The sequence below is a fragment of the Centruroides vittatus genome, unplaced genomic scaffold (assembly GCF_030686945.1).
Source record: "Centruroides vittatus isolate TY-2023 unplaced genomic scaffold, ASM3068694v2 scaffold_386, whole genome shotgun sequence".
Taxonomy (NCBI): Eukaryota; Metazoa; Arthropoda; class Arachnida; order Scorpiones; family Buthidae; genus Centruroides; species Centruroides vittatus.
Window position 1 is genome coordinate 2,483,727 of NW_027122706.1, and position 17,602 is coordinate 2,501,328.

A 17,602-nucleotide genomic window follows, 5' to 3' on the forward strand; every position below is an offset into this window, starting at 1 on the left:
TATTAATAATTAATTAATGAAAATTGCATTCTATATATGTAACCATGTTTCATTTGCTTAACAAATTACATCAGTTACATGGCATTTGGCATATTATACAGAAATATGTAAATCTTGGATAATTTGATAATTTGAAGTTGCAAATATTTTTCCCCTGAATTTCGAACTAACAAGGATTTCCTATATTTGTATATTTTTAATAATTCTAATAATTGTTTGTTACAAAAGATAGATCATGCAAAGCATATATCATCAACATACTGGTTTAGTATAGCACAACACACATGTGTACTGTACAGTACATCAAAAATTGATAAAATTGTTGATAGATATTTTGCTGTAATAAAAGCATACTTTAGCTTTATATATTGCCCAATCATAGGATGAATTGCTGAATTTACTGTATTTCTTATTAATTATTGAATAAATTTGTCACCATAGACCTATAGGTAGACATGCCACCATTTTATCAATTTGAAGTTATTAATATTATTATAAATAATTTCAGGTACAGGAAAATTAGGTTTTTCCTTTGTCCGTATCACAGCCTTAATGATCTCATGTAATCGTCTCTGGATTGGTACAGGAAATGGTGTTATTATTTCTGTACCATTATCAGAAAGTAAGTTTTTTTTTTTTCTTTGCAGTTTTTAAATTATTTTAAATTTTAAAAAATTTTCTTCTAATTTTGTTTTAATAATTTATCATTTTCAACACTAGTCAAAAGCATGTAATAAAAGTCAGATAACAACATAAATTTTTTTAAAAATTGAGAAAATTAATTTTTTATGGACCTAATATCTTCATTTGGTTACTATAAATTTAAATTGTTTTATCAATAACAAATGAATTACATTATCATACACTTGTTTTACTATAAACTTTATTAGTGGAAATAACCAAAACTCATATGCAAAATCAAATAAGAGAATTTTTTCTTATTTGATTTTGATAATATTGCAAATATCAAGTAACTCTTATGTGCAAATATTAACTATGAATTATAAGAATCTTAAATTATTAAACTAAGGGATAAGATGAAAGTATTAATGTTATAATTTTCTGTTATATTTTAAAGATTATTTGTAGCTAAATAAACCAGTAAAATACTTATACATTATGTAATGTATGTATATTAGTTCTAAAATTTCACTTATCATTGCACCATCATAAACAGAAACATTTCTTTCTAATTTTCAGATACAAAAAAAGAAAGCTCGAGTCCAAGTGATGGAAAAATACCTGGTAGTATAATTCGAGTTTACAGTGATAATAAAGATAATGTTACTCCTGCCAGTTTTATACCTTATTGTTCTATGGCCCAAGCTCAGCTTTCTTTTCATGGTCACAGAGATGCTGTCAAGTTTTTTGTTTCTGTTCCAGGTAAAATTATCTAAATATCTCTCAAATTTTGTGTTTAGTGTATATATTTATTAATTACAAAAAGAAATGTATTGAAAATAATTTTACAATTGCATGATCAGTAGGACAGGGAGGAATGAGTGCTATCAGCAGCAGTAATGTTTCAGAATCTAGTAAAAGTGAAGATAGTGCACGAGCCTGTGAACAACCAAAGAAACCAAAATACATGTTGGTAATTTCTGGAGGAGAAGGCTATATTGATTTCCGAATAGGCAAGTATATAATATAATGAATTAACAAATATAAGTTAACTTCACAAATTAAATAATATAATTGCAGTTCTTTTTGCTTTTAATTAATTAAATATTCTAAATTTAAATTGATTCAAAACATCTATTTGCTGTATTTGTCCAGATGAAAAACAACAGACTTTTTATTGAATTTTAATTTCTGTTATTCTAAAATACCTCAGATAGCTTCCTATTTGAATATGTTATTTTTCATATATTGTATTATATATACATTTAACATACAGTATATTTATATTGAAGAACTGTATGTTAATAATTATCTTATCATTTAATTTATGTTAATTATTATCTTATTTGCTTAATTTAATAAATTATTTTCAACTTTAATTTCTTTAATTCCCTATTATTATAGATGATGTTATAAGTTGTCTGAAGTTACAGAATTAGCATGTTCTAAACCATTCAAGTTAAATATACTTATAAAATTTATAACAAAAATTCTAATTACCTTATTTCTTAAAACTCCTCAATTGTACCTAAGTGCACTTATGTACCTATACCTTTTTCAGTTAAGTGTTTTATTTCATAATGCACATCATATAGGTTTTATGGATAGGTATTGCTGTAATATGCACTTTTTACTCAAGTGTATTTAACAATTAAACTTTACTCACTTCGTAACAAATCTCACAGAAAAAGAAGAGCTTTTTTGAGAATTCCTGAAAACATCAAAATTTAACTTTGTATTCTGTGGAATAAGACACCTATTATAATTATTATTTTCTGTAAATTTGCATTTTTAAATCATCTTTTTCACTGTCAGCCTCAACATGTGGTTGATAACATGCAATCGTGATCAGTTATCAATTACCATTTCATCAAAGACTCTTTTTGCCTCTAAGGATTTTCTGATCGTGTTCTGTTGTAAGAAAATCAACTGAATTAAGTCCCTGTAGGATTAAAATGGTATAAAAAAATTGAGTTTATAAGTCTTAACCAGTGATTTAAAATATAGACATTCATTTGAATTGTTATTTATTTTCCTATAGTAAACTATAGATAAGTTGACATACTTCAGAAATTTTATTTTTGTTATGAATGAAATAATACAGTTATCATATTTATTACTGAACATCTTCAAAATATTCATTTAGACATTTTGCTTAATTAATAAAAACTAAATTATTTTAAAGGTGACAGTGATGATGAAGATAATGAAGAAATTTCTTTGACTCCAGAGAAAAAACCAAGAGGTTTATCTAAAGGAGACAGTAGTCATCTAATTGCCTGGCAAGTTATGTTACCTGATTAACATTGATGAGGCATATCATTTTCCACAAATTCAGTGTGGTTATTGGTTACAGTTTCTCATGTCTATTTAATGATGATAACTTGAATCAGAAGGAAATTGTAAGATGCACCAACTGCTTCGTGTCTTGCTACTGCTTTTCTTTTTATAAATATATATATACATACATATATATATATAAAATATAAAATGTATAAAAATACTAAGTGTGATATGCATGACGGAAAATTTTTGAAAGTTTTTCCTAGGCAGTTAAGTTAATATATATAATGGTTTACACAATAAATATAAGAAACTTTGTATTTTTATGTAAACAAGTTTACTGTTTTTGTTATGTACAGTTATACCCAGAAAATATTTATTAAAACCTCTAAAATAAGCTTATTTAATTGTTTGTAATGCAAAATATTTATCAGAAAAATGTGATCAACTGAAAAATGTAAAAATGAATTATTAAGGAGAGAAATATATATTAAGATGAGAAAGTTGTCGGCGTTTAGGACCATTAAAAAAATTATTAACAGATCTGATCAAATGAATATTTTAATGCAAGTATGCTCAGGATTTTTCTCACAATACATTGTAAAACAGCTGCATAACTATGAAGAGATGTAAACATTTTTAATACACTGGTTGTAAATTACATCCTTTCAAATTTTATAACTCAAAAATATAAAAGTCAAATAATAATAAATTATATAAAGTCCATAGTTATTAAGATGACTAAATTGTTTTGATAATTAAATTAGAAAATGTTATTTCATAAAAAAAAAAGAATTAAGATCATTTTAAAATCTAATGTTTATTGATGTGTAAATTAAAACAAAATTTACTAATTTCTAATTTGATCACTCATCAATAGAATAAAGTTAGCAATCAGAGTAATTGATTACAAATACATATTATTATTATTATTGTAATTTACCATTGAATATTATATTTTTATAGTATAAAAATTATTTTAAAATTTGTTCCTAAAATTTGTGTGTATATGTTATGTCAAAATATTCCAAAATTTTTTTTATTGTTTAAATTTGAATGTTAGTATTCCTGTAAAATATATTTTGTAAAATTAGTTGTTTTTTTTTTCTTCTTTGGAAAGAAGTTTTTAGATATGTATTAAATAAAGGTTTTCTTTTGGCTAATATATTTTTATTTATTGTACTATATTGTAACTTTAAAATCTTTTTAATATATAAAATTATTTTGTTCAAATTTTATGTACTTCTAAAATAAATTTCAATCATAACCAATAATGTATTTGAGAAATCAGCTGGATGGCTGAGGCAGTTAATGCATCTTGTTGCTCTGGGGACCTAGGATTCAATCCCAGGTCCCCCAGAAATTTTTCATGGATGATCTGTCCCAGATATGTCGGGTTCCTATTTCTCATCACCAATTCCCTTCATTGTGAGCCTAGCTGAACACACACTGGATATGAAAAAAGGCCCTTTTAATGCCCACAGGGCAAAAAGAGTAAAAAATTAAGAAATATATATAATATAATAATTTTGTTAAATACTGTTATTTATAATAGTAAAGAATTCATAAAAGAAATTTAGAACTGATGAAGTGAAAGTAATAGATACATACTTATCATTAGAAAGAAAGTTACTTTGAGAAATACCATATTTACTCACATATAAGACTAGATTTTTATTCATTTTTCATTGTTTCAAAAACCTAGTCGTCCTATATGCATGAGCATAGGATTCTTTAAGTTTTTTCAATAATTTTTGTGAACTGTGTATTCACCTCTTGTGTTTAAAAACAAAAGTATTTTATCTGGGTCGTTTGAATTGTTCTTGTGTATTGTCAAGATTAAAGATGAATAGCAATAGGAAAAGCAAAGCTTTTGAATTGAATTTCAATTTGAAATTCCAAAATCACACGGGAGCCCGATATAAGTTTTAAGATCCATTTACACACAACAGTGACTGAGGCACTATTTTCTCTCAGTGGCGTCTTTTTTTATTTCTAAGGAGTGAGGAAATTGTAGGGTTAAAATTTCCTCACTCCTTACATTTCTGTGCTTACTACATCCGGCTATCTCCTTATAGATGTAACGGGGCTTTGTCGTATGTGATTACCAAACTGACTAAAAGATTCGGAAAGGATAGATATCTTTAGACTTTTTGGGATAATCATCGCATGAATATAGATAGTCCATTTATATGTTACTGTAGACCTATAATCTTACAATTTAGCAAAATCGCTGTAGAGGGAATTGCGGTGAATTTTGATGTTGGAAACAATAATGTAACAGAACGTTGTTTCCAGTCAGTATTGTAAACAATAAAGGTCGATTTACAAACAACAGTGACGTGCCGGCACAGTGACCGTTTGGTGCATAAACATCGATAAATATCACACACAGCCAATCAGAATTTCATCTACTACACGTGATCTGTATTCTGTCAATCATACAAGTGTCGTACAGTACATGAAATTCTGATTGGCTATCTGTGATATTTATCGATGCTTACTGCACTGTGCCGGCACGTAACTGTTGTGTGTAAATCGACCCTAAATATACCATAACAATCACGTTCGGAACTTTGCAAGCATCAAAAGAAATGTTATTTACTCACATAAAAGTATGCAGTATTATTAGGGGCGGATCTAGGTTTTTCGGAGCCTAGGGCTTACTAAAATCCATTGGGGCTTCATTTACAATAAAACAAATAATACTATAAATTAACTTTATTATTATATTATTAATATTAACTATTTTTTACTATACGATAAGTGCTCATTATTAATGAAAAAAGTATTAAAAATTTATGATGATAATTCAATTTTGGGGGCCCAGGCCTTAAGCCCTATTAGTCCTTATGAAGATCCGCCGTTGAGTACTATAAATATAGAAGTAAAGCAATGTTTAATCATCAAGACAAAACGCACAAATGTATTTTGTGAGATTTTCTTTTGCTGGCTATATTACCTAGCTGGTGAATCCACGCGAAATCAGATGGAACGTCATTCGCTTCACGTCATCTACAGTCAGCCGAAAATAATAATTCTCCATTTCAACAAAGTAGGAAATTAATTCATCTAAACGTACTCCGAGGACTGATTGTCCTCGGAGTACGTTTAGAAGATGAATTGATTTCTGTGTCAATCGTCTTGCGGCGGAATCTGCCTTCCTCGTGCGATTTGACATTCTTCCGGAGGGTCAACTTCGCTACACCAACTGTTTTAGAGGTTTTCAAAGTGCCCATCTGCTTCTTTTGCACAGCGTGCATCGTAACCATAACGCTTGCCGTATTTCATTATTGCCTGCATTTATTTTCCGACATTGCCGGATAACGACGCTACTCCGATGTGCGGGACCGGCCGATTTCCGTTTATTGACAGCGTAATGTTTTCAGATATGGCGTTCCGCATGCCAGTCGCTGCCATATATTCTACAATACGGAATACAATTCGAAAAATGGAAAACTTCGGAATATATTAGAATATAGAAAATTAGAAACTTCGGAATATATTAGAGTGGTTTCACTACAAAAAAAAAAAAAATAATAATAATAATTAATGCCGATTGAGGGGACGAACTCGTGACATCGTGTTTCTAGATCGGCGCTGCCACTGCCAATGCCGCAAGTTCACCCATAGGCGATATTAGGAAACATGCAACGGGCGGAGTTCGGAACGATCGTTCCGCCATCTTTGGCGCTCAATATTGTCAATTTGCTTGTGAATATACGTCATACTGCGTTTCATCTTCCACATCAGATCATCAGCTCGGGATTGACGATGTAATGGTGAGCGCTTTTGCTGTTTCGTTACCCGTCGTGCTGTTTGATCACAATGTGCATCATACGAAATGTATGGTGTTGTTACGATACCGACGGTATCCATTATAATGTAAACTCCGTCATCCTACCTCTTCCCGATGGAAGTTTGCACCTCGTGCTACCGGTTTGGACTCCACGGCCCTAGACGTTATAATTATATGGGCGAAATATGATACAGTCACCATATTTTCAAAGTGCAGTAAAGTATATGTTTTGTTACATTTTTGTTCCCCTTTTTCAATTTTAAAAATATTCGATAGTTTTGCGAATAATTCATTAAATATTCGATAGATATCGAATGCTTTTTGTCTCATATCGATTGATTACATTGCGACTATCGCTTACCACTTCTCCAGATACTTAAATTTTGGTCGCGTGATTTCTTCTCTGGCATCTCGAATTTATAATAAACAGAACTTAAACCTCTTTTCTTATTGGACAATGTTATCTCGAAAACCTTTTTCTCGTTGGTTTGAACTTCAGACTTCTTGGGATCTATCGAACGTCGTTTCTGATGACAAAGTCAAATTTACCGGTTTAACGTTGTACTATACGTTCATGTATCAGATATAATATGTGGATATCTGCAAATTGCGAAATCGGTGAAGCTCGGTAACTGTTCAGATTGTTGGGTTTTATGCATATACGTGGTACGATCCAAAAGTTCGGGGAATGCAGTAATCTACGACAACAAAAGCATGTATTTGAAGTTACAGCGTATGAAATCGATTCTACCAAACCATTTCTACGTGTTCAGGTTAATTTCACCCATGTCATGTGATTAAACCGCGAGCGCTGCTGTTTTTTTCCGGAGATAGTTACTTTTGTTCTGCGACGTAATCAAAGTGGAGTTTCAAGAACAACTTCCAACATTTCGACTTCGACGGCCGGATGGCCGAGCGGTCAAGGTGGCAGCCTACCGCTCTGGGGGACCCGGGATCGAATCCGAACGGGTCGAATAATCCCCAGGAATTTTTCGGGGGTGGTCCGTTCGGATATGTCGGGCCCCGTCCCTCACTACCCGGTCGCCCCATTGTGGGCCTGGCCGAACCCATAATGGGCCTACTAAAAGAGGCCCTCTTAGTGCCCACAGGGCGAAAAGAGTTAAAAAAAAAAAAAAACATTTCGACTTTACCGTGACCTTTCACCGTAGAATCACCGTACACCTTTCTTAGCAATTTTAAAATCTCCGTAGGTGTTTTACCTAAACGCTGACAAAATTTAATGTTGGAGGTTGTCCTTGAAACTCCACTTTGATTACGTCGCAGGACAAAGGTAACTATCTCCGGAAAAAAACAGCAGCGCTCGCGGTTTAATCACATGACATGGGCGAAATTAACCTGAACACGTAGAAATGGTTTGGTAGAATCCATTTCATACGCTGTAACTTCAAATACATGCTTTTGTTGTCGTTGATTACTGCATTTCCCGAACTTTTGGATCGTACCACGTAGCTTATAACTGCGGTGCACAAAGGATGCTTTTTTTTAATTCTAAAGATGTTCCGAAATAATAATTTTAAACAAAGGAAAAGCTATTTGATGAGTTCGTAATTATAATATTTAAATCGGCGTATAATGTACATCCTCTTTTCAAATTGCCTTTTAAATACAGATAACCCACGGATTATCCGCATAAAATTACAGTATATACAGAATAATATTGGAGAGTGCAAACAGGAATATTTTCGTTTCTGTGTCCTTTCCTGTACATCTGTAGCGAATGAGATCAATATTTTATCATTTAAAAAATACAATTAGTGTAAATTAACACATAAATGAATACAGCTGTTATTTCTAACAATTTTTAGTCCGTTCCATTTCGAAAAACTTCCGCGTAATTAATGAAATTGTGTGCTAGCTGCAGTACACATATTGTTTGTATATAATATATTTGAGGAAACCGATTACATAATCAAGTACTTCTGTTATAATTTTAGGACTTTTAATTAGTCAGTTAACTAAACAAACATTTTTTTCGATTTTGCTTCTTTGTCAGAATAATTACTTTTTAAATATCGCCCCTGGAAAGTAGACAATAACGTTTATTAGTATTTCTACTTAAATTTTATTTAATAACATGTATAGTTACAGTAAATCAATTACCAATACCACTATAGGGCCTACTGAAGAAGTAATTTAGATATAGGCTAATCCTAGTTGCCATTATTCAAATATAGAATTTTAAATCAAACTCTAAATGGAAACATAATTACTTTGTAAAACCGTAATAAAACTATAAATTATTTTGAATCACGAACACTTCTACTTTTAAAAATAGATTTTTTTTTTTCACTTGACATCATTACATTTATTTCTACTGCCTTAAAATTTCATTGTAAAATTTGCAATTCATTATCAATAGTCGTTAAAAATTATTTCATCCATAAGTTACGTTCTTCTTCCTGTTCTTCGGATTCGGAAGAGCCACAATAAGCAGTTATCTGCTCAAAAGTACAACTATTGCGGCAACATTCGTCTACCACTCCTCTCTTCTTTCGATCAGAAAAAGCAGCTGGGATATTCTGAAGTGGATATCGGTATGAGCTGGACACGAGATTCCAATAAGGATCTAGAAATTTAATGAAGAGAGAGTTCATTTTAAGAAACCGGCAAGAAAAATACATTTTTACTTACTTGATAAATCATGATAGGTAGAGATAAATCGTCTGCTATGAGGATTATAATAAGTTCCGTTGCAAATTAAACTGAGTACATCAGATAACTCGGGACCACAGACTTGTATTCTTCTGCGATAGAACGTTCTTTGTTGCAACGATGACGAAATTGAAGCGTTCGTTAGAAACACGAACAGGTAAAAAGAAAGAACAACTATGGATAAAACCTAAGAAATGTTTGAAAGAGTATTCAGTTTAACCGAATTTCTTCACCCAAAACTTGTCCACAAAAATGAAATCAAAATGGTAGTTTTACTCACTTCTAGCTTCATTTCTATCGCAGCGTTGTTCTCCAAGGAGTGTTATATTTAGTAGGAATCTTTCTTTATATACTATTGCATTAGTATTACACGCCTACTTCTTATTAATCTGGCAGATTAGTAAGAAATAGACGAGTGATGTCGATTCCAGCAGTGGTTTTAGACGGATTTTCAAAGAAGAAAAATTTTATTTTCGGGATTAAAAGCCGTCCCTTTAATCTCTGTTAAACAGGCAGATTAAGCGACGTAAACAGTTCGTTAAAAATAATGGATAAATGAGACTTTTAAATAAGGCGTTAATAATGTTTATCAGGTTAAAAAGGATTAATTAATACTAAAATATATTTCAAAATATTTGTTTAAATGTAATTATTGGCACTTAGACGGTTACGTCGCTCTTCGTTTATACTTGACAAAGCAAATATGTTCAAGGCTATTATTGTAATTTGATCACTTAAATATATGTTAGAATAATAACTGATAATAATTGTACAATCAAACCTCGGTTTTCGAACTTAATTCATTCCTAAAAGTTGTTCTCAAACCGAAACAAATTTTCCAATATGAAACAATATAAAATGGATTAATCCGCTCCCGACCTCCAAAACAAAATCATTTTTATATCTTTTTAGCTATATTTCATGCATAAAAATGCCTACAAATGCAATCTATATACATTTTATATATACATTAAAAGCAAAATATTCCGTCACCGCCAACCGAAACCGAAACCATCACTTTATTAAAAAAATCCAGCAACGAGTTGCTTAACTTTCCCGGCAACATTTGGTGGCGGCATCTATTATGATATTTTATTTTTAAAAACTTTTTATATTTTAAAAATATTTATGAATATCTTCATATACTCTTCTCTCACATTTTATAGATACAAGATACAGGAGAAGAAATCTTATTGTACTCGGGAGAGAAATTGCATAAACTTTCAATGATGATACAGTATTATGGACGAATAGTGTCAGAAACGTGGCAAAACAATTAATTATTATCACCAAAATTCTCGGAATGCTCATATTTAAATAAATCAAATAAAATGGCGATTTTTATTAACTTTTTAAATTCAGGATAAAAAATTTTCATGTTCTTGATAAATTACAGAATCGAATACTTTTTTCAATGGTGTTCTTCTTCCTACATAAAAATTTGTTGAAATTAATATAAGATATATTATTTTCAATAATTATATAAAATTTTATACAATTTATAATTAAATTTAACAAATACTAATTTTCGTGACAAATGTTTTTCAAACGCCGATAATTGAAAACAACAAAAGACTATTTTCTCCATTTTATTTAGAAATTCTATTTCAAATTCACGAGTACAAGAGGAACAATGATAATGATGGTAAGTGAATCGTTGGAGTACGGCAGATTTTAATGAAATTATTTGACTAATTGAAAAAGAAGACGAGACACTAAGAGTAAAACAATTCAATCCATTAATTAACAAGTTAATGGATCGAATTCATTGAACAGAAATGCTAACGATGGGAATGAGGATTCTGTTTTATCCACCAAAGGATAAAATTGAAGCTTAATTAAATTTTATATTGATGTGACGCACACAAAATCATATATCGATATTAAATACATAAAAAAATGTATTAAAATATTTTTCAAAACGAATCATTTAATATATAATAACTGTCTGACTGAGTTTATTTGAAGCTATGTTTGAAATTATACATTAAACAGAACTATTAAATTTCTCTCTACCAGTTTTTGTCTTGTATTAAATTCAAAACTATATTGATTATACTCGTATAATATAAATAGCAATTCTAGAGAAAAAGTCTTTACCTTTAATTTATCGATTGGGGATAGAATTTCTTCCAGATCGAAAATAGGTTTATCTTCATCGATAAATGATAGATGCCAGCCTTCAAACACGTCTGATCCAGAAGGAAGTGAAATATGCTTTTCTTTGTTTAATAACGAATCATCACATTTTATATCTATAACATTCGAATTGTTACTATCGTCATCATTTACATCGAGAGACTTTTCAGTGTTTAAATTTTCTATCTTCTCAACGTTGAGGTAATTACTCTCTGTATCAGATATTGCGCTGTGATCTTCAGAAACAAAACTTTCTGAATTACTTATATCGTCTTGATTTTCAATGGTGTTGTGGTCGAATATTTTATTCTGTATTTGATTTGTTGATGAACACATTACGTCGTCATATACGTGTATACTTTTGTCTGTAATGTTCTCTTTTTGATGATGATCTTGTAAACATTTGCCTAGTGAAATTATCTCAAGATTTTCTGTAAATATTTCAGGGATATTAGTCAATGATTCTTCTTCGGTTGATTCTTCTGTTTCAGATATTTTCGAATTATTTTCTCCATCATTTTTGTTTTCTATTTCTTCTGGAAGTTTCTTAATTATTTGATCATTTTGTAAAACATTTTCTGTTTTAATTATAGATTCGGCAGAAGTTTCCTGTAATTGAATTTCTTTTATTTCGGATTGAATAATTGAAATATGTTCTACGCTAGGTTGATAAATAATCAAAGTTTCGTCGTGAAAAATGGCTCTCGCGTATTCTAAGGATTTCTTCGAAAATGTCTCGGCAGGTAGTTCAACCACTTTCTGAATTTTCTGAGTTGCTTCTTGACACAAAACATGATCGTTCATATCTGAATTTAGCCAGGCCAATAATTTATCCGTAGATTTAGATGATTGCGGACTGTCTTGCAACTTTCTTTTCAATTCGGAAAATAAATCGAGCTTTGCATTGTTTCTTGTGTTGTGATTATTTTCTCTGCTGTAATATAATAAAAGCAATATCAAAATTTTAAATAATTTTAGTGAATTTCTAAATAAAAATTATTTTATATATTTGCTGATCTAATATAAATTTTTAAACTTGAAAATTCATTACAAGTTTTAAGTTAATTTATTAGTACTTTGAATGAAATTTATATAGTATATTGTTTTCTAATTAATACATTTTATTTTATAAAAGAAATAGCTTACGTGATAAATTACAAATAACATAAAGTCTCTGCTAATAATAAACCTTTGTATTAAACAGAAGTCGATTTATTTTTATTACTATCACATTTCAAGATATTAGAATATTTGGATTTATTCTGAAAAATTCTAAAAATATTCTTTTAAATTCGCATTTTAATAAAATAATTTCCATAAATCATCTTTTGCGAATATTTTAATTTTTCGCTCAATTTCACAAATAATATAAACCATTACACTCTAATTTTAAAACAATATATAATTTATTATTATTTTAAAAATAAACTTCCAATTTCTCCGAAAGTTGAGTGTTTTCTTTCTGATGTGGTGTGAATGAATCTCTAAGAACAAGGACTTAAAACACAGTTTAGGATCATTAATAATTACTTTAGCGATTGTGTCTTTTATGGCTAGCTTTTAATTGAAACACTTTGAGGGAAAATTTGTACTGAAAATTGAAAAATATAGGGTAAATGAGGGTTAGATGATGAACACGTGTAATTACTGTATAAACTAAAAATTAGCGCCACGTATTGATATACTGTATTATGTTAGTTGAAAACCATGCTTGCTAAGCGGCTGTTTACGCGCAAGTACTGTAAAAATAAGTGAAAAAAATCGAACAACCCTGTTTATGACTTCAGAATGTTTACACATGTTTATGTTTACTGTAGCCTAGAAAATCTTAAGATTAGCGGATGACTTTTGTTTCTTGTATATAATACTTTAGAAGCTTGAATAATGAGTCTAACCTGTAATCGGTCAAAAATAGGTTCATCCACATATTGTTCACCAATTAACCCACACCTCTAACAGTTAGACAGTGATTTAGCAGAAAATTATGTTTTGTTTTTTCGAACCTGTCTTTCGGAAAACACTACTATTTGTTCGTTATTATGTTGTTTGATATAATAAGAAAACAGCAGTTCAGTCATTTCTTTGAAATAAAATTTATTTTCACAATCACAGCTTCTAGAATTTTTCCCACCATTTAACCCTGATTTGTTAAACTTTTATTAAAATGTCAGACGACAATTTTACAGTAAATTTTTTGTGAGCCTATGCCAAACATACTTTTCACTCATATAATTCCCCAATGTATTGAATAAAATAGTTACTGAATAGAGTAATTTTCTGGAAAATTCGTCGAATTTTTTTGCGCATTAAGCTTTAACTAAAATTGTTTTTAAAGAAATTAAAACTAAAACATTTTAAACAAATAATAAAATGATGGTAAAGAAAGGTTTTAATAAATATGATTATAATTGTATTGTTATTTTTGTAGTTTTTAATTTTTCGACATTCTATAAAAGTTCTTTAAATTGTTTTTAAAAAACAATTTAGATATTAACTTTTTAAATTTAAAAACTTTTCATATCCTTTCTGTAGTTATTTGGGCATATTAAAGAGGTTGCGGCCGACGTTTTCAACGCAAAAACGTGTACATCGAACGTTAAGCGCCGCCTTTCTCTGAGCCTAGAAGTTTGACAATGGCGTTTGGAACGTCAGTGGAATCATGCTCGACGTTCTAGACGCCATTATCAAACTTCTATGCTCACAGGAAGCCGCGCTGGACGTCCGATGTACACGTTTTTGCGTTGAAAACGTCGGCCTCAACCTCTCTATTAATACAGCGAATATTATCTTCTATATTTATTAAATCGTGTTAATCGATATTTAAAATTGAAAATTTTGCTTTCCTTCTTTACAAATATTAACCATTGACCATTATAACAGCAGAATTTGCGACAATATAATTTAATTGTGATGCTACTAATTCCAATTCAATACTTTAAAATTTATATGACGAAACTATTTAAATTTATTATAATTTAATATAGTTTTTTATGTGCACTCATAGATACTTACTTTTTATTGTTCATTACCGTTCTTAATCGAAGTAGCCACGATTTCAACCCCATTACAGGATGCAACGTGTTCTAATTCCTCTATTCTTTATATCAGAACAACAATAAATCAATATATTAATATAATAATAGAATTAGAACTATTAGGAAGTAAAATAATAATTGTTATAAATAATATTACTTAATACATTTTTTAAATTCTAGTTTTTACTATAAACGAAGCCTATTTCGTTAATTAAACTAATATACTATTCATTTTTATACACATTATTTATTTTATTATTAAATACCCTCGCATACTACTTTGATCAAAAAGTATTGGAAATGGTTCATTTAAACTGCAAATCGAGCAAAGAGCGTGCATTAAATTTTGTTTTCGCAACGGAATTACTGCTACAAAAACGTTGAAAATGTTGTAAAATGTTGCATCCTTTGGTGACGATAGTCTATCAAAAAGAAAAGTTTTCTAGGGGTACAAGATATTCTAGAATGAACCACGCTATGGTAGACCATCCATCTCAATTGACGAACAACACGTTCCACAAGTCAAAAATCTGAAATTCAGTGATCGTCGTTTAACAGTTCAGAACATTGTTGAACATGTTCCAGTATCATTTGGATCTTGTCGAACAATTTTAAAAGATCATTTTGCTTGAGGCGTGTCACTTCTCGAGTTGTCTCAAAAACGTTGAATTTTTTTCCAAAAACAACAACGTGTTCGAGAGGCCGAGGAAACGTTTTCTTCTGGCGAATCGTTCTTAAAACGAATCATTACGGATGATGAAACGTGGATCTACGCTTTTGACACCAAAATAGTTAAAACATCGAGTAAATTGAGCTCGAAAGATGAAGCGAGACCAAACAGACTAGGTCAAAGTCGGTCAAAAATCAAGATCGCGTTGACTGTATTCTTCGATTGTCGTGATGTTGTGCACCACAAATTCCTTCCGAATGGCCAAACTGTCATTCATTCTTTCAAAGGATAGAAGGCATAGCCTTTGGAAAGGAAAAATGAAGAGTTTAGCTGAAGTGAGAAGGATGAAGGAAAGAAAAAATGATAGAAAAGTGTGAAAACGTGAGATACAGAGCAGCCACCAGGTCCCGTTTATTTAAACAACCAGAGCTACAATAAAATACAGTACACTTGAGATCAGTAAACAAGACTCAGCATTTTGAGCCGGGAGAAATCTTAAAACAGCCTTTGGCTTTGAGATTCCCTTCAAGGCCGCGTAAGCATAGCCCCTCCTACCTGGTGGGAAGGATGGAAAAACCAAGAGAATGCCCCCTTGGCTCCCTGGGATAACAATTAGGAACCGACACGTATAAACAGTGCACTAGATGGTTGGAAACTGAGCAACTGATACAATGCTCCTTCCTGACACAGAGTGACGCGAGTGACAATATACTTTCCCACTTACCCAGTGGGGAGAATGGGATACCAGAATTACAATAAAAATACAATACATACAATGAGACAGGAAACACGCCTCGGCACTTTGAGGCAAGGCAAAACCCAAGATCAGCCGTTAGCCTTGAGTTCCACCTTTCAATAAAATCGCGAAAGTAGAGCCCCCAACCTGGCGGGGAGGATGGGACAACAAAGAAAATGTTCCCTTGGCTCCAGAGGGTAACAATGCTGAGCCCACGCAAAAATATAACACCAGATTGTTGAAAATAGAACAAGTGGCCAAACTGTTAACAAAGACTATTATTTGAGCGTTTTGCGTCTTTTGCGTGAAGCAATTCGTAGAAAACGATCTGATTTTTGCCAGAAAATGCAGGATTTTGCACCACAATGCACCTGTCACAATGCTATTGATAATTTTTGATTCAAAAATTCAAAAAATATGATTCCGCAAGCTCTATATTAACTGATATGACACCGGGTGATTTTTCCTGTTTTCTTGATTAAAATTTCCGCTTCGTGGTCATCGTTTTGAGTCGATTATGCCATAAAACAAAATTTGCTGCGAGTCCCGAAGGAGTTTCACCAAAACGACTTTAAAGCATCTTTCAAAGATTTGTATAAGTGCATTGCAGTCGGAGGGGACAGGAAACGAAATAATTTTGATGAATAAATTCAAATTTTGCGTTTTATTGAACCATTCCCGATAGTTTTTGATCACAGGGGTATAGGAGATCATACTTATTCATAGTCAATTTTCGAATGTAGTTTAGTGCTAAACTACTAAAGTATTAAGTACTAGAATAAAACAACTAATTTTTAGGCAGTAAAGAATGACACATTAAATTTCAGGATAAATTTGTAAGTTAATTACATTTAAGCTATTCTAAAACATTAATAAGTTATATAATTATTTACCGAATATTTTAATTTATATTTGGATAATTCTCGACAATTTGAACTCAGTATAAAATGATGGTGTAACTACGTACTGTACCTTTGGAATAATTGGCATAATTTTAGTGAAAAGTTATTTTTTATTTTCCTACATTTCAGTATTAATGATGACGGTGACGACGACGACGATGATGATATTTAGATAAATAAGCAGTAAGAAAATGGAAATCAACAAATTAAAGTTCGGAAAAACTAAAATTTCATTTTATGAAATGTATAAACCATACTGGGTCATTGTGGGGCATAATCAAATATTTATGAGCATCTCTTATGCTACCCCACATAATTATGATGTTTTGACCAGTAATTAAAATTTCAGAAGTTACAGACTGACGAGAAAACCTTGTAATGAAGCGTATATAACAGTGGCGTGCCGTGACATTTGATGATAGGGAAGCTGTGTTTATGTGAGAAGCCGACTTCCAGGGGTAATCAGTTCATTGCGCGTCAGTGATGATCTTGATTCCATTCGTATTGTTTGTTCGATAAGCCAGTAAAAACCGTAGACTTCTCTAAATGTATTTTTAATATCACAATTACATTCTGAATTGCTAGCCACGATATAAGGGCTAAAATTATAAATAAAATAATAAAAACTTACTTGGTGAAATAAAATGTGTGGTGGATGTATGTACAGTACATACTCGTACCTGGTACAAGATATTCTTCAATTGTATGAATGTACTTTTAAAGAAAATTATAATTAAATATAGC

General features: G+C 30.8%; 3 protein-coding genes across 11 annotated transcripts in view; 1 reads left to right on the plus strand and 2 right to left on the minus strand.

Moving 5' to 3' along the window:
* The window catches only part of LOC136988714 (C-Jun-amino-terminal kinase-interacting protein 4-like), a 94,478-nt gene extending 90,438 nt beyond the window's left edge, over positions 1-4,040 (plus strand). For 4 of the 8 annotated variants that reach the window (XM_067286661.1, XM_067286665.1, XM_067286663.1 and 1 more), the window contains 4 exons: positions 509-622; positions 1,201-1,383; positions 1,485-1,634; positions 2,807-4,038. In XM_067286661.1, the coding sequence (XP_067142762.1) occupies positions 509-622; positions 1,201-1,383; positions 1,485-1,634; positions 2,807-2,925 (566 nt within the window). In that variant the 3' untranslated portion in view covers positions 2,926-4,038. Of the gene's footprint in view, positions 1-508; positions 623-1,200; positions 1,384-1,484; positions 1,635-2,806 lie in introns of all 8 variants that reach the window. The other 4 variants (XM_067286659.1, XM_067286664.1, XM_067286660.1 and 1 more) reach the window with 3 other exon arrangements.
* A 4,735-nt stretch (positions 4,041-8,775) lies between these two features.
* LOC136988824 (insulin-like) lies at positions 8,776-10,008 on the minus strand. The gene is made up of 3 exons (XM_067286786.1): positions 9,657-10,008; positions 9,356-9,563; positions 8,776-9,290 (listed from the first exon to the last, which is right to left on the minus strand). Exons 1-3 carry the CDS (start codon positions 9,666-9,668, stop codon positions 9,094-9,096), a joined length of 417 nt encoding a protein of 138 aa, XP_067142887.1. The 5' UTR covers positions 9,669-10,008; the 3' UTR covers positions 8,776-9,093.
* A 706-nt stretch (positions 10,009-10,714) lies between these two features.
* LOC136988803 (putative leucine-rich repeat-containing protein DDB_G0290503) lies at positions 10,715-16,997 on the minus strand. 2 transcript variants are annotated; one of them, XM_067286766.1, is made up of 4 exons: positions 16,929-16,997; positions 14,528-14,612; positions 11,477-12,446; positions 10,715-10,805 (listed from the first exon to the last, which is right to left on the minus strand). In XM_067286766.1, exons 2-4 carry the CDS (start codon positions 14,578-14,580, stop codon positions 10,788-10,790), a joined length of 1,041 nt encoding a protein of 346 aa, XP_067142867.1. In that variant the 5' UTR covers positions 14,581-14,612; positions 16,929-16,997; the 3' UTR covers positions 10,715-10,787. The 2 variants fall into 2 exon arrangements, with proteins under 2 accessions (XP_067142867.1, XP_067142868.1); XM_067286767.1 differs by lacking the exon at positions 16,929-16,997 and adding an exon at positions 16,850-16,887.
* Between the last annotated feature and the right edge of the window lie 605 nt (positions 16,998-17,602).

Bases quoted from the DNA above. Each gene is read 5' to 3' on its own strand.
- LOC136988803 (XM_067286766.1), bottom strand. From the start codon at position 14,580: ATGGGGTTGAAATCGTGGCTACTTCGATTAAGAACGGTAATGAACAAT. The intron at 12,447-14,527 runs GTAAGTATCTAT...ATATTACAGCAG, and splicing joins ACGGTAATGAACAATAAAAA to AGAAAATAATCACAACACAA.
- LOC136988824 (XM_067286786.1), bottom strand. The intron at 9,291-9,355 runs GTAAGTAAAAAT...TTAAATTTCTAG, and splicing joins TACCTATCATGATTTATCAA to ATCCTTATTGGAATCTCGTG.